The following is a 13,832-nucleotide window of genomic DNA, read 5'->3' as shown; positions in this document are numbered from 1 at the left end:
TTTAATCAGCTGCTCACAAAGTTAAACGATCCCTTTAAGTTAGGCCCCAACACACTTTGGTACAAAGACCACGGTGTAGAAGTTGAACCCCAAAACATATACTACACACACTTCGGTATAAAGATTGTATTTTGTTAATGATAGTAATAATTATATTCAAAATTTATATAGCGCATAATAGTCAAAGGACACTCTATGCGCTTTATATTACTAAATTATGCATTAAACCTCATCTAAATTATTCAATAAACCTAAAGCTCAAACCTAAAATATTGGAACAAATTAAATCAATACATTAAAGTTACATAATTAATGAAATGAAAACTTACAATATTGTAAACATAATATATTGAACATTATAAATATTATTTTATAATGTTATTTTATATTATTATATAATATAATGGAATGCTACACTTATAATTGGTACAAACACTGCGATGGAACATCCGTTACGTTAACCGATCGAGAGTAGACGGAGCATGAGCATCTCCTGGCGCTGTCCTTTTCACATGAGGCATACATCCAGAGCAGAGTGGATGACGAGCTTTTCAGGCTGGGTTCAACCAAGGTCAGGAAGGCCCCCCCCCCCCCCATATATGTGGTGTTTTCTGTAGATGACGCTGCGATGATGTCTCATATATACAGGGTCCTGCCTGGTCCCTTATTTTTTAAGCTCAAAATTTTAAAGCTAAATGAACTTTATGAATCGTAAATTATTTTATGTACAAATATTTCAATTTAAATTCTACTTTTCCATCTTGTTTTAATGATGATGAAATGTATAAAAAAGGCATAAAAAATGTTATTAAAAAGATCGAAATGGAATATAACAATTTTGATAATCAGTAGAAGTGGGAGATGTGTAAAGTAAAAATAAAGGAGTTTAGCATTAAGTATACTTCTGATGTGTCAAGGAAGAAGAGGGAACATATAATACACATTGAAAAAAAGATATAATCAACTTTGTCAAAAACTATATAAAGATCAACGTAGCGAAGATGTAGACGAAATTAGTCGTTTAAAACGTGAGGTCGATAAATGGTATGAATATCAATGCAAAGGTGCGTATGTTCGCTCAAGAGCAAGGTGGCTTGAGTTTGGAGAGAAATCGTCTAAATATTTCTTCCAGCTTGAAAAAGCAAAAGGCAAAAAAAAGAAATAGACTGTATTGATATTAATGGAAAGATTATTAAGGAAGATGAGAAAATTTTGTCAAATATACATGAATTCTATACTAAACTGTATCAAAAAGACGATGTAAGATCTGATTTTAAAGAATATATAGGTAACTTAAAGTTATATGTTTTGAATGATGAAGAAGCAAATATATGTGAGGGAAAGCTTATAGAAAATGAATGCTGGCTCGCACTAAAGTCAATGAATCTTAACAAGTCTCCTGGTAGTGACGGCCTAAGTGTTGAATTTTATAAATGTTTTTGAGAGGACTTGAAACAGATGGTAGTTGCCAGCCTGAATCAGGGATATGACAATACACAATTGTCCTCAACTCAAAGTCAAGCCATCCTTACTCTTTTGTATAAAAAGGGCAACACAAATCTTCTAGATAATTGGCTGCCCATATCACTTCTTAATATAGACTACAAATTAGCAGCTCGTGTTTTGACTGTTAGATTGAAGAAAATTATTCATTGCATTGTATCTGAAGATCAGTTTGGTTTTATGAAAAATCGTTATGCACCTGAATGCATTAGACTTGGATATAATTGACTTTTGTCGAACTACTGAGACACCTGGTTTCATAATGTCATTAGACTTTAAGAAAGCCTTTTACACCGTTAATCATAATTTCTTATTCACTTTACTAGAAGAACTTGGTTTTAAAAATTCGTTTATTAAATGGATTAAGACTTTGTATAATAACGCCAGTGGTAAAATAATGAATCATGGTTGGATATCTAAAAAGTTTTCGATTGATAGGGGTGTAAGACAAGGATGTCCATTGTCTGCCCTTTTGTTTATTATTTTGGCGAAGTTTTAGCAGCAAATGTTAAACAAAATTCAAAAATTAGAGGTATTCAAGTACCTAACCCTGAATCAGATTGTTCAGATTTCATAGATATTCGTATAGTTCAGTTTGCAGATGATACTTCAATTTTTCCCGATTCTGTCAACTCTGTTAAAGAAATAATGAGAGAAGTAGAAAACTTTGGTAGAAATGCCGGTCCCAAAATTAATTGGTCAAAATCTAAGTTCATGAGATTAAATATCAATGTCCAAAACACTGAGGAATTAGAATTTACAGAAAATGCTATAAAATGTCTCGGGGTTTATGTTGGAAAATTTCATAGAGAAGTTGAAAACTTAAATTGGGAAGGTAAAGTGAAGAAAATAAAAAGTACTTTAGACTTATGGAAAATGCGAAAACTAACTTTGTATGGGAAGGTGACTGTCATAAAGCATTTAGTCACTTCTCAATTAGTATATACAGCAACAGCAGTCCCAGTACCCTTGAAAATAATTAAATTGGTAAATAGATTAATATACTCTTTTTTAGGGAATTCCAAAGCTGAAAAGGTCAAGCGAAATGTATGCTATGATTCTTAATAATTAATGACAATGACATAAAACAATTTAATTTTAAACTTTTTCACAGAATATTGCCCAGTAAAGACAATTTATGCAAATGGGGAATTTCGAATGATAATTTATGTCGTACTTGAAATTGCAAGGAAACTATATGTCATTTTTTATTGACATGCAAAAAAGTCAGGATATTTTGGAAAATAGTTTCGTTTCTTATTCGGAATATTTTTTACCTTGATATTGACATTATTGACATTTCATTTCACCCCTTTCTTTTTTTAACATACACACGAATACTCATACTTTCAAGAATGTTTAGTTTTATAAAATGATGATATCGTAAGTATCGTATTTTGTTCGTATAATTTACATTACCCAATATTTGCAAATGTAAGGTCCTCATTTACTTTTGTTCATTTTGGTTTGTAATTGTATTTATGTATTTGTACTTATGTATTTTTGATTTGTATGTGAAAAATGGAAAGAAACGAAATGAAATAAATCAATAAATCTTAAATCTTAAATTAATAAAAAAACGATTATTATAGGATATGATATATAGGCAACCGAAAACAAAACTCGTCAATTTCATCCTTAATTATGCTCAATATACTGTATATAAGAATTATGTCAAAGAATGTAATGATAAAAAGAAACATGTGTTACATGGAAACTATCTATTGAAAGATTTAAAAGCAGAAATAAGATTTCACATAAGTTTGAAGTATAATCAGAAAAGATTTAATGAAACTGAGTTGCAGAAGATGCGTTTTTACTTTGAGGGAATACACTACCAGTCACTGTTTTTTGGTCCGCTGTTGGCTGGCCTGTTGGAGCCGGAGAACAATGGATTCAATCCACTGAATCTATTGTTCTCTGGTTCTCGACGGGTGACAGCGGGCCGAGGAATTGTGACTGGTGGTGTAAGTAACATAATTTATTGTATTTGTTGTATTTTTTGTAAAATATTGTTGTGTGATATGATATGAATTTTGTTGATGTAAAAACTTGTATCTTTTGATATTTTTATGGACAATAAAGTACCTCAAATGAGGATAAATAGAAAAAAAATCTTGTTTTAATACTTATTTCATATTTAATAGCAGTATAAATAATTATGTAACGAGAAATTCAAACAAATTATATATACCGTTCTTTCGTTATACACTTTCTAAATCTACAATTCGTTATAAAGGACCAAACTTGTGGAATAATTTACCCGATACTTTAAAATTATCTGTTACATTCTCATCATTGAAACGTAGATTGAAACAAAACCAACTGTCTACTTATAGTTAATAATTCCAACTGCCTATCTAAGGGGGGGGGGTTGATGTCGATAAGTTCGTGTCTGTTTATTTTTATTTTTTTGCCACTACTCTATTTGTATTTTAAATCGTACCATAATGTAGTAATGAAGGGAGTCGGCTTTGTCAGGTCAGGGGCCTTTCTGACTTCCTACATCCGCTACATTTTTTTTCATTTCTTTTATATTTCTAATATTTTATTATTGCTTATACTGTGATTAAAATTCTTTTACTCCTTTGTTGTTGTATACTTGTACATATGTTTGTATGTTTTTAAAGGATGTCAAATAAATGAATTGAATTGAATTGAAAACAAAGGTTAACGATTAATCGTACGCTTTGTTTTCACGATTGATTGTACATTGTAGTCAATGCAATCAATCAAAAATGTTCTACGATCATCGCTAAGCTTTGGGTTACGGGGCCCCTGGACTACAATAGACGGTCGTTCACTTATCCCATGCCAGCAAGGAGTTCGGGGCTCACAGGCCTAATTCATTTCCCATAGACCCGTGTGTTAAAGTGGCACTTAAAAATAATTCATAAAAAATAAGGAGGAAATTCGAGGGTTGAATGTTTACTACCAGTGGATAGGATAAATGTCTGACATCCCATATCTGACCAGAAAAGGCCGGGTACCTCGACCGGCTCATTTTAAAAATAAATCCGCATTTATGAATACTACACCTGCCGGGACCAAATTCATCACTTGAGAAAGTAAAATGACCCTAATTCTTCCGTCAGTAAAAATATAGTTCCATAATGGTGATTTATCTTTCCAATTTGGAAAAAGTAAGTTCAGTAGGTACCCTCCCTAGAATCAGTGTTAGATTGTCAGTCATATTCATTCATTTTTGTCAATCAGCAATATCAAATTAAAAAATTGAGCAATGGGTTGGCTCGAATGAATATCTATGGCCTGCCAGTAGTGATTAGGCCCGTGCGACCTTCGATTTGACTGTCAGCCCGAAGAAGGTCAAATAATGGTACGGCCCAAGACACTATCTTTCACAGACGTCTCCATCAACGACACGCAGCTCGAGGTAGTGGAGTCCTTCACCTAACGAGTTTCAACCCCCTTTTCAACCATCTCCAACTCAGGATAGGAAAAGCCACTGCAGCCATTAAACGGCTGTACAATGGCAACATTATGGTATTTCACATTTAATGGATTGTTGTGTTTAGCAAAAAGTAGACATAAAAATATTTTTCTACTAATATTTCACTAAAATGTAACAATGCAGGAATACATCTCAAATAGAAAAAAATTCTTCTTTTTTCGATGATATTCTTGATCAACAGCATGGGCAGGCTCTATTGCGCTCGGCTTGGCCACCAGTGCAGGCGTGATCGTAACTCCACTGATAAACCGGTTCGAGAATCGTCCGGTCGGTGTCTTTGGGATCCTTCTAGCAAGCATATCCTACTTCTCTACCTCGTTTATCACGGATTTCAGGCTCATCTACTTCACATACAGCGCTAGCTACGGCTTGGGTGTTGGATTTTGTTCTCTGGCTTCAATGGACCTCTTGCTTCGGTATTTCCCAAGGAAGCACTGCTCACGAGCTACTCTTATCACGTTGGTTGGGGCAAGTTCAGGTACGATTTTTGAATGTTCCCTTGGCATATCTAGAAGAAATATCCCTTCAGTACCAGGAGGAATCAGCATTTGTAATGCAAATTGTTATTGATAATATAATTATTGTATATTGCACTAGGAGTATTCTTAAAACGCATCCAGGCTCAGGCACATGTAATTACTTTTCTATTCCGCTGACTATTAAAGTGCAACAAGGATGAACCTTCTACAGCTTGTGAACCTATAGTGCATAAAACTGGAGTGATGATATTTTATGAAGTGTCATGTCAGATATCTTTTCTCATAAATTTCCTCTCATCTTTTCAGCCAGTCAGAGCCAATTATTTAGGTACAACAGTTTGGAGGAATGTCCGACAGATGGACAAATGCTTCCATGAGTTCCGATTCCCAAGAGCATTCAAATGTTAATTCAATGGGTTATATAAATTTAAGTTCTATTGTTTATTTGAAGGAAGGGAGGGTTGGAGCAAGGAAAGAGTAAAAGGAAATTGTAAAGTTATTTCATTTACCCTTTTAGGGTATCTTTCCAGCCTTCAGTGGAGTATCTAATGATTTACTTTATATGAATCCTAAGCAGATTAGAACAAACGTCGGAAGGCAATAAATCCCTTACCTGAATGATTTAGAAACGAATATATCTCTGTTTTAATACTACAGGTATGCTTGCTCTTGGCCCTCTGACATACACGTTGATCGAGAACTGGGGTTGGCGTAATATGTTCCGTTTCCTTGGAGCTTTGATGTTAATCATTGCACTTCCAGCCACGATGACGTTTTCACGTCCCAAACCACATCAAAATGAACGCATAGAATGCGTATCTGGGAAGAGAGTAACGGTTAAGAATATCAGGAAAATAAGTCTTGAAATTATCTTTGGAAATCCGGAAGATGAAACACAGCTGAATGAGGACAAAGTTCTTGAGCAAGGTAGATCTCATGTATGTATGACAGCATTTGACAATGCAGGGTTTTCCATGGAAGGGGTAAACCACCGAAGAAAATCAAGTCGATATATACGTCTGTCAGGATTCCAGAACAGCATGGATGCAGACACAGCTGAAGTGATACTGGCAGAGGAACTGCGGAACAATGCTCTCACAGCAGGAAATAATGATGGGTGTCAAGTGCCAAGAAGTCCCAGTAAGTCAGGACCTTCTACTGACCTTCCGGGAGAAGGGAATGTTGATTTGCAACGACTGGGTCCATCTTGCGGCGTTGTTCATGATTTAGTGCTGAACGAAGAGAATGAGCAATTACTTAACCAGCAATCAAAGGCACAGACAAGTGATCTTCAGAAGACAGCAGTCGTTGAGCCCGAAGTTTTGTCGATTGATATGATTGCTGAAGATACTGTCGCGTCTTTCAAGACCATCGACATTTCATCAAGTATTCCGCGTAATACCATTACTGACTCTGACATCAAACATGTCGAAGACGTCAAAGAAGGAAAAGAAGACATATTTCCGCATGTGGTGCAGCCGAAGAATTTGGAAGTGGAAAAAGGACGAGGGTTTTTCCAAAGATACAGAGCACTATTCTATCCTGATCTTTGGCTCATCTGCATCTGCATCACTGGTCTTCCAATGATGAACACATTCTTTTATGTTAATATGGTGAGAACTATCTTACTTTGTTCGATAATTTTCACAGACACGTGTATGCTTGCAAAACGAAACCAATGAAAATGGCAAAATCCGTAATGTAAAATTAAATTGCATGATTCATTAAGGGAGGTATATCGATATTTCATATTTCCTAAAAGATTGCTTGGAAAGGTCACCATTTCGTTGATTGACTTCTATGAATTTCTTAATTATTTTAGTTCATTGTATTTGTGTATATCCCTCAATACATTGCCATTGTCACTTTTTTATTTCTCTTTCAAGGGAGATTTCCTTATATCGAGAGGTTTCGAACGCCACGTTATCCCGTGGGTGGTCACAACGTTTGGGATCTCCGAATTGGTGGGTAAAATTTTGTTGGCTGTTGTAGCTGATCGTCTGCCCTTCCCCAAGATCTTCATCTATAACTTCGCCTGCGCGGTCGGCATGGTTGTCATGGGCTGCCTGCTAGTAGTCAGATCAGTCGCCCTTCTACTCTGCATCGCAGTTGGTGGGTTAAGGATATCATCGAATAATAATGATTGTTGGTACAATTTAAATATGTCTGTCTGTATTGAAAAATTAATAATGAGCATTTTAGTAAACACCAGGGGCCCGTTGCATAAAACTTTTTACCTGAGAAAACTCAGGTTGTTTTTACCGGAGTTTTTGCCCTGTGTTAAAGTCAATGGCAGAAATCAGACTAACCTTAGTTTCTAGTTTTTACCAGAGTTTTCTCAGGTAAAAAGTTTTATGCAACAGGCCCCAGGGGGTATATCTGGAAAGAAACACGATATCGACATGATGAGCGATGGTAGTGATGGTGATGTCCGGGTGGCTACTGCCATTACAAGTTTTTGAAGAAACTCGAAAGCGAGGGAGCGAAGCGACCAAGCTTGTCATTTTGGGGAGCTTTCGCGTTTTCTAAAGAGAAATTAGAGGATTTCGGGCACACTTTCGGTGAATTATGTGAAAAATGGTAGGTTTTCAAGATTTCGGAGGGGAGAGGGGACAACTGATTATGAAGATGATGATGATGATGTTGGTGTTGTTGATGATGATGATACTGGTGATGGTGATGATCATAATGGTGATGGTGATGAGGATAATGGTGATGATGATGATTATAATGGTGATGGTGATAATGATGATGGTGATGATGATAATGGTGATGATGATGGTGATGATGATGATGCTGATGATAGTGATGGTGATGATGATGATGATGGTGATTATGATGATGGTGATTATGATGATGGTGATGATAGTGATGATGGTGATGGTGATGATAATGGTGATGGTGATCATGATCTTGATGATGATGGTAATGATGATGTGAATATGGTTATGGCGGTGAGGTAATGACACCGCTGTCATCAGTGTTGTTTATATCATTCACAGGGGGCCACGTTAAATGTGCATTTTATTTCATTGTTCAGTAAATTCAAACTTTTATCTATATAACAAGACCAATCTTATGACGAATAAACAATTCTAAGAGCAAAAAACGCTGATTGGAAAGATCGTCTTCAATGGGCTGCTGTCAGCTCAGCTGCTCACTGCTCATTGTGTGACGTCACTCAGCTGGAGCTCGCAAGAGGACCGGTGGAAGGCAGAAATATGGCATGAAAATAAATCATTTTTGAGAGCTGATTCTTGCAAACTCTAATCACTATTTTGATAAGTTAAGTCATATATCTGATTAGTAATACTTCCCCTTTACAATGATGGCTACAAAAATTCATTATAAAATACTTTTGATTGTTCGGTGTGTACTTTAATAAAATAAAAAAAGCTGAATTTATGTACCGATTTTGCCAGAGGATACAAAGAGCAGCTATTTATTAGCCCGGAATTAGCTCAAACTACCATTTCACAGCAGTGGGAAATGATATAATGCTTACTTAGATAGGCCTATTTTATAAGTTTTAAGTATTTAAGTTCGTCTCATCTCTATGATTGAAATGATGTAGAAAATGAAATGCATGTATTATTAAAATATAGCTTCTGTTTTTTTTTTAAATCTTTATTTTAGCAATAGGAATGATAGTGATGATGGTGGCCAATGCACTTTCTTACTCAATCTGTAACCAAATTTTCAAACCAGAAGATGCCCTTCAAACATGGACGGTTGTCATGGTTACACAAGGATTTGGATACATGCTGGGTGCCTTGTTTGGTATGTAATCACATCAAACTTATATCAGATTAGATGGAGAATAAGAAAGATAAATTAAAATGAAATTAGGAAGAAAAAATGAACAGTAAACGAGAACTTTGAAGAAGAATTAGCAAATAATAACTCGAGAATTAATTCGGAGGTTCCCTCATACTTTGATTGTATTTGATTTCATATCACCTTATTATTTCTATTTAGATAAATGATGCCATGTCTGATTTTCATCATGTTGAATCTCCTGATATTATATCGTTTTTGTATTATGTTTACTTGACTGTGAAATATGTAAAATAAAGTAAAATTCTATTTCCAAATTAACAAAATAAGCAATATGGAAAACAGGCCAAATATATTGTCCAGAAACAGCTGAAGGCGTACTTTCCCAGATCAAAATACCAGGGGCAGATCCAGCATTGACATAAGCTTAAAAAAACAATTTAATCTATATATAAACACATATTTTATTTATTATACGTGTCTGTTTCGTAACCAATTCTATAATTATGCATTTGTTGCTGCTACTTTGTATCATAAATGCCTGCTGTTCTTCTTTTACTAGCTTGCCTCTTTAGCTCTTTTCTTCTCCCCTCGTCTATTCCTTTCTTTTCTCTTGGCCCTTTCTCTTGTTAATTGTTGTTTAGTTCTATAGTTTTACAGCCGTATCCCGACACAATTAAGCACCTGCTTTCTGTTTTTTTAGCTCCCATGCTAATTACATACTGTATTTACATTTATTATTTTAATATTTAACTTGTATATTTTATATGATAATGGATGAAATGTAAATCGGAATAAAAAATAAATGTTTCATTGAATTGAATTGAATTGAATACTCCTGGAAAAGGATGGGAGATGAAATTTCTTGATTTCAAGTATTTCCTTTTCAATTTTATAATCATACGTATTAATTAATTTTTGCATTTCCTAGGTCAGAGCATCGACCGTACTGGTTCATACAACTCTGCCATTTATTCCAGTATTGGGATATACGCGCTCTGCGCTTTGGTTTGTACAGCGGTTCCACTTTATCAGAAGTTCTTCGCGCCGGAGAGATTTGTGATGTTTGAAAACCAAGATACATGTAGAAGAAAACGGACAATGAAGAAACGGTACAAACCAGATGACCTTGTCAATATAGGGGAGAGTGGGGTAAATAAGGCCATGGGGGTGAATAAGGCCACCTATTAGTTTTTAGCTCACTGCTCGAGAATGGTAGGGTCAAATGGGTATACTGTTTGTGTAGTATTTGAGACAGTTCCTTTGAGCACAGAGAACGTCTCACAGCCCAATGCACATGGCCAGGAGGAGCACAAACCCAGCAGCACCTCAGAATCAAAATTTTTTGCCCCAACAGTCAACACTACGTGTTTAGAGTCCGAGGTGTGGGAGGTGGGGCCGTAATAAGCCAAATATGTAGGTGAAGGTAAAACCGACATCCGTGACATCAAAATATCGCTGTACTTGTTTATGGGTTCAATTCAGGGAATACTTGCCAAGGGTATATCGTTTTGTTTCCAATACTTGTTAAGGGTAGGGTTTCACACGCCTATACTTGCTAAGGGGTGCAATTTCAGAATATGGAAAATACTTGTTTAGGGTGCTTTTCGGGACCCCATGGTCGCGCATGGTATCCACTCGTCAATGGAAGTGCCCCCACCGGGTGGGAGAGATAGATAGAGAGAGAGAGAGAGCGAGGGGGGAGGGAGTTAGAGAGAGAGAGATCGAGAGAGGGGGAGGGGATCATCCTGTCTTTACCCAACCCATCCGTTCCCAACCACATGATATTTTAATCCATATCTGATTATAAAAAAAGTAATTTTCTCAAAATCTTTGAAACGATCATTATAAACGCGGTGATATCATTTGCATACAAGACAGAGTTAATTTCTTTACTTCCGAATCCTATTTTCGATACTTCGGTCATTCCTTATAATTTTAGTGAGCCCTTGATTCAATCGCTATCACAAAGAAAGTTGGGTAAAAAAATCCAAACCTGAACAGCGCCATCTCAGAATAACCGAACGATAATCTGATAGATATCTCGCTCTCATGTCATTGTTAGATGGTTTCATGAACACTGTAAAAAAAATATTGGGTAAAATTTAACCAGCACGAGGGACATTATGTATCCAACCAATTTGGGGCAGTATTTTACCCAATGTGGGAAGCATATTGTCTAGTAAGGTTTAAAGAATAAGCAGCAATTACTTTAGAATTGTCAAAATTTTCATCACACTGGATAAATAAATATGCCCAAAAGAAATGCCCAATGTTGGTTGGACACATTATTACCCTCATGGAGCATTTTTATCCAACATTTTATCAAAGTGAAGGCCGCACACCACCAATTATTACTCAATAGGCTTATTTATTTTCATATAGAAATACACAATATTTTTGTTTTAGGGCTATTAATCAATTATTCTCTTTTTATTCAAGTCAACATTTTGTAATAATGTGTGTGCAACTGTCCAGATTGTGCGTTGGTGTGTTCTTGTTCCCCTTTATATCTCTTGATTTTTATCTGTAGACCAGGGGGGGGTTCATGAAAGTTGTCAGCACTGACTAAATTGTCGGTGCTGACAATTTCAGTGAAATCCTTGGTTTTGATTGGCTGTGAGGCACTTGCCTCTGACTGTTACTATGGCAACTGTCGGAGAAAGCCAACTTGTCAGTGCTGACAACTTTCATGAAACGCTCCCCTGCGGTTCAAACTTGGCGCCTAGATGTCAAACAGGGATGTTGATATAGTTAACAATTTATTTAGATTTGGAGCACACGATATCTATATTCTACTGCATGCGCTATGTAAGATTCCTAAAACTATTATATCAATGAAATATATGTGTTTTCAGTTTTGTTTTGAAGTTGATGTTTACGGATGGTGCTTTGCTGACTTCTCATTGGGGGTAAGACATTCACCACTGTAGATCTCACAAGGGATAATATATTTTCAAATCGAGAGTTATAAATCTCGAGAATTACTAGGCCCAATTAGTACTTTACATTGCTCATGTTGTCTGACAGTCCGGCTGACAGTATATTCATATAGAGTAACGGTCATTGTGGTTTTGATAATTCTGTACACCATTTTGTATGGCACTGATATTTATTTGTTATCATATGTCAAATTGACAATTAAACAGTTTGCATGGATTTTAAAATTTCGAATTTTTGAATATATTTTTTTCGGTTTGTTTTGTAATGAGGTGGGGGAGGGGGCGGCGCTATCGTCTTATGATGGTAAAAGGGCCAAGGGGGGGGGGGCGATGAAATAGGTGACGAGCGCGAAGCGCCAGCTGATATTTTCAATCATTATTTTGACCTAGGACCGGAAAATTTTAAGGATATTTTGTCATCATATGAAAATGATGACTAACCTCCTATTCCTCTCCCTAAGCGCGAAACTTGTCGATATTCCATTCTGAAAAGGGAACAATTTAGTAATTAGGAATTCCTGTAAATGTTATTATCTTATTTACTAATCTAATAAGCCTAATGAGAGCGCGAAATTTGTTGATATTAATGCCTGAAAACTTGACATTTCAAGCATTTTTGTAATTATGAAAATGATGCGTGGGTTAGTTTGTTTTAAACAATTCATGCGAGTGCAAATCGCGAGCCTAAATTTTTTAATAAACTGTCATGAAAAGGGAATTTTAAGTAGTTTGTTATAGAAATTAATAGTAGAGGCATTCACAAGTTACCAATCAAAATACGAGCGCGCAGCGCTCGCTGATAAGTGTTGGCAATTAGACATGAAAAGGGATATTTTGAGAACTTTATGGAATACACGAAGACAATAAGGTAAAAATGTTGATATTCAGACCATAAAACGGACACTTTACAAAGCACTTAAAAAATCAATTTGTAAATCAAACAAAATAATGAAAGTTCGATGTCCGATCTGCAATATTTTGTGTATATTGACGTAAAAAATTGATTATTATATTTTGTATGCTCATTTTTTATCTGTTTCTCTGGGCCAGCCCCTTCCCTATTCTGGATATAAAGTCACTAAAACACGCGAATTAAAACAATTCAAACCTTCCCCAACAGGAGATGCACAAGTTCAAATTGTTATTAAAACTGTAGCACAGAAATTGCTGAAAATTGTATAGGTAGCCGTTCTTTTTACGCCAAAAAAGTTTGGTACTCAAATAAGTCACCTTTTAAAAAATTATCTGACTAGAAAATATTATAAATAAGCCCCTTCCCCTAAAAAGAAACACCTTAAGCAAAAGAAATAGAAAGAAGGATAAATTTAGTACACTAATGGGGGCTTTCTTGAGGTGGGGCATTATTATTATTATTATTATTATTGTAAAGCGCAGCCACCTCCCTAGAAATTAATTCTAACAATTATGCCACTGCCATTTATTTTTTAACGGGTAGTCCACTTAATTTTTCGACAATCGTCAAATTTGCATTTTTCGTACATTATACATGTTATATGATTTTCAAAGATTAGACTATAATATGATTCAGGTTGAATTAATTTATTTTCATCATTGAGGTAATTTGTATAATCCCCCCCCCCCCCCCGAGATTCCAGATTCGTACAATCATGACAGATTCGTTGGGGGCGAACCTCCCGT

The 13,832-nt window shown here is 35.6% G+C and overlaps 1 protein-coding gene across 1 annotated transcript; it reads left to right on the top strand.

Moving 5' to 3' along the window:
• Positions 1 to 5,092: 5,092 nt before the first annotated feature.
• On the top strand, positions 5,093 to 12,381 carry LOC129282186 (uncharacterized). Its single transcript, XM_064113180.1, has 5 exons — positions 5,093 to 5,453; positions 6,112 to 7,067; positions 7,341 to 7,566; positions 9,091 to 9,234; positions 10,163 to 12,381. Exons 1-5 carry the CDS (start codon positions 5,375 to 5,377, stop codon positions 10,420 to 10,422), a joined length of 1,665 nt encoding a protein of 554 aa, XP_063969250.1. The 5' UTR covers positions 5,093 to 5,374; the 3' UTR covers positions 10,423 to 12,381.
• Positions 12,382 to 13,832: the final 1,451 nt, after the last annotated feature.

This window comes from Lytechinus pictus, chromosome 18 (assembly GCF_037042905.1).
Source record: "Lytechinus pictus isolate F3 Inbred chromosome 18, Lp3.0, whole genome shotgun sequence".
NCBI classification, from domain to species: Eukaryota; Metazoa; Echinodermata; class Echinoidea; order Temnopleuroida; family Toxopneustidae; genus Lytechinus; species Lytechinus pictus.
Note: the sequence above shows the minus strand (reverse complement) of the source record. Positions and strands in the feature narration are given on the sequence as shown.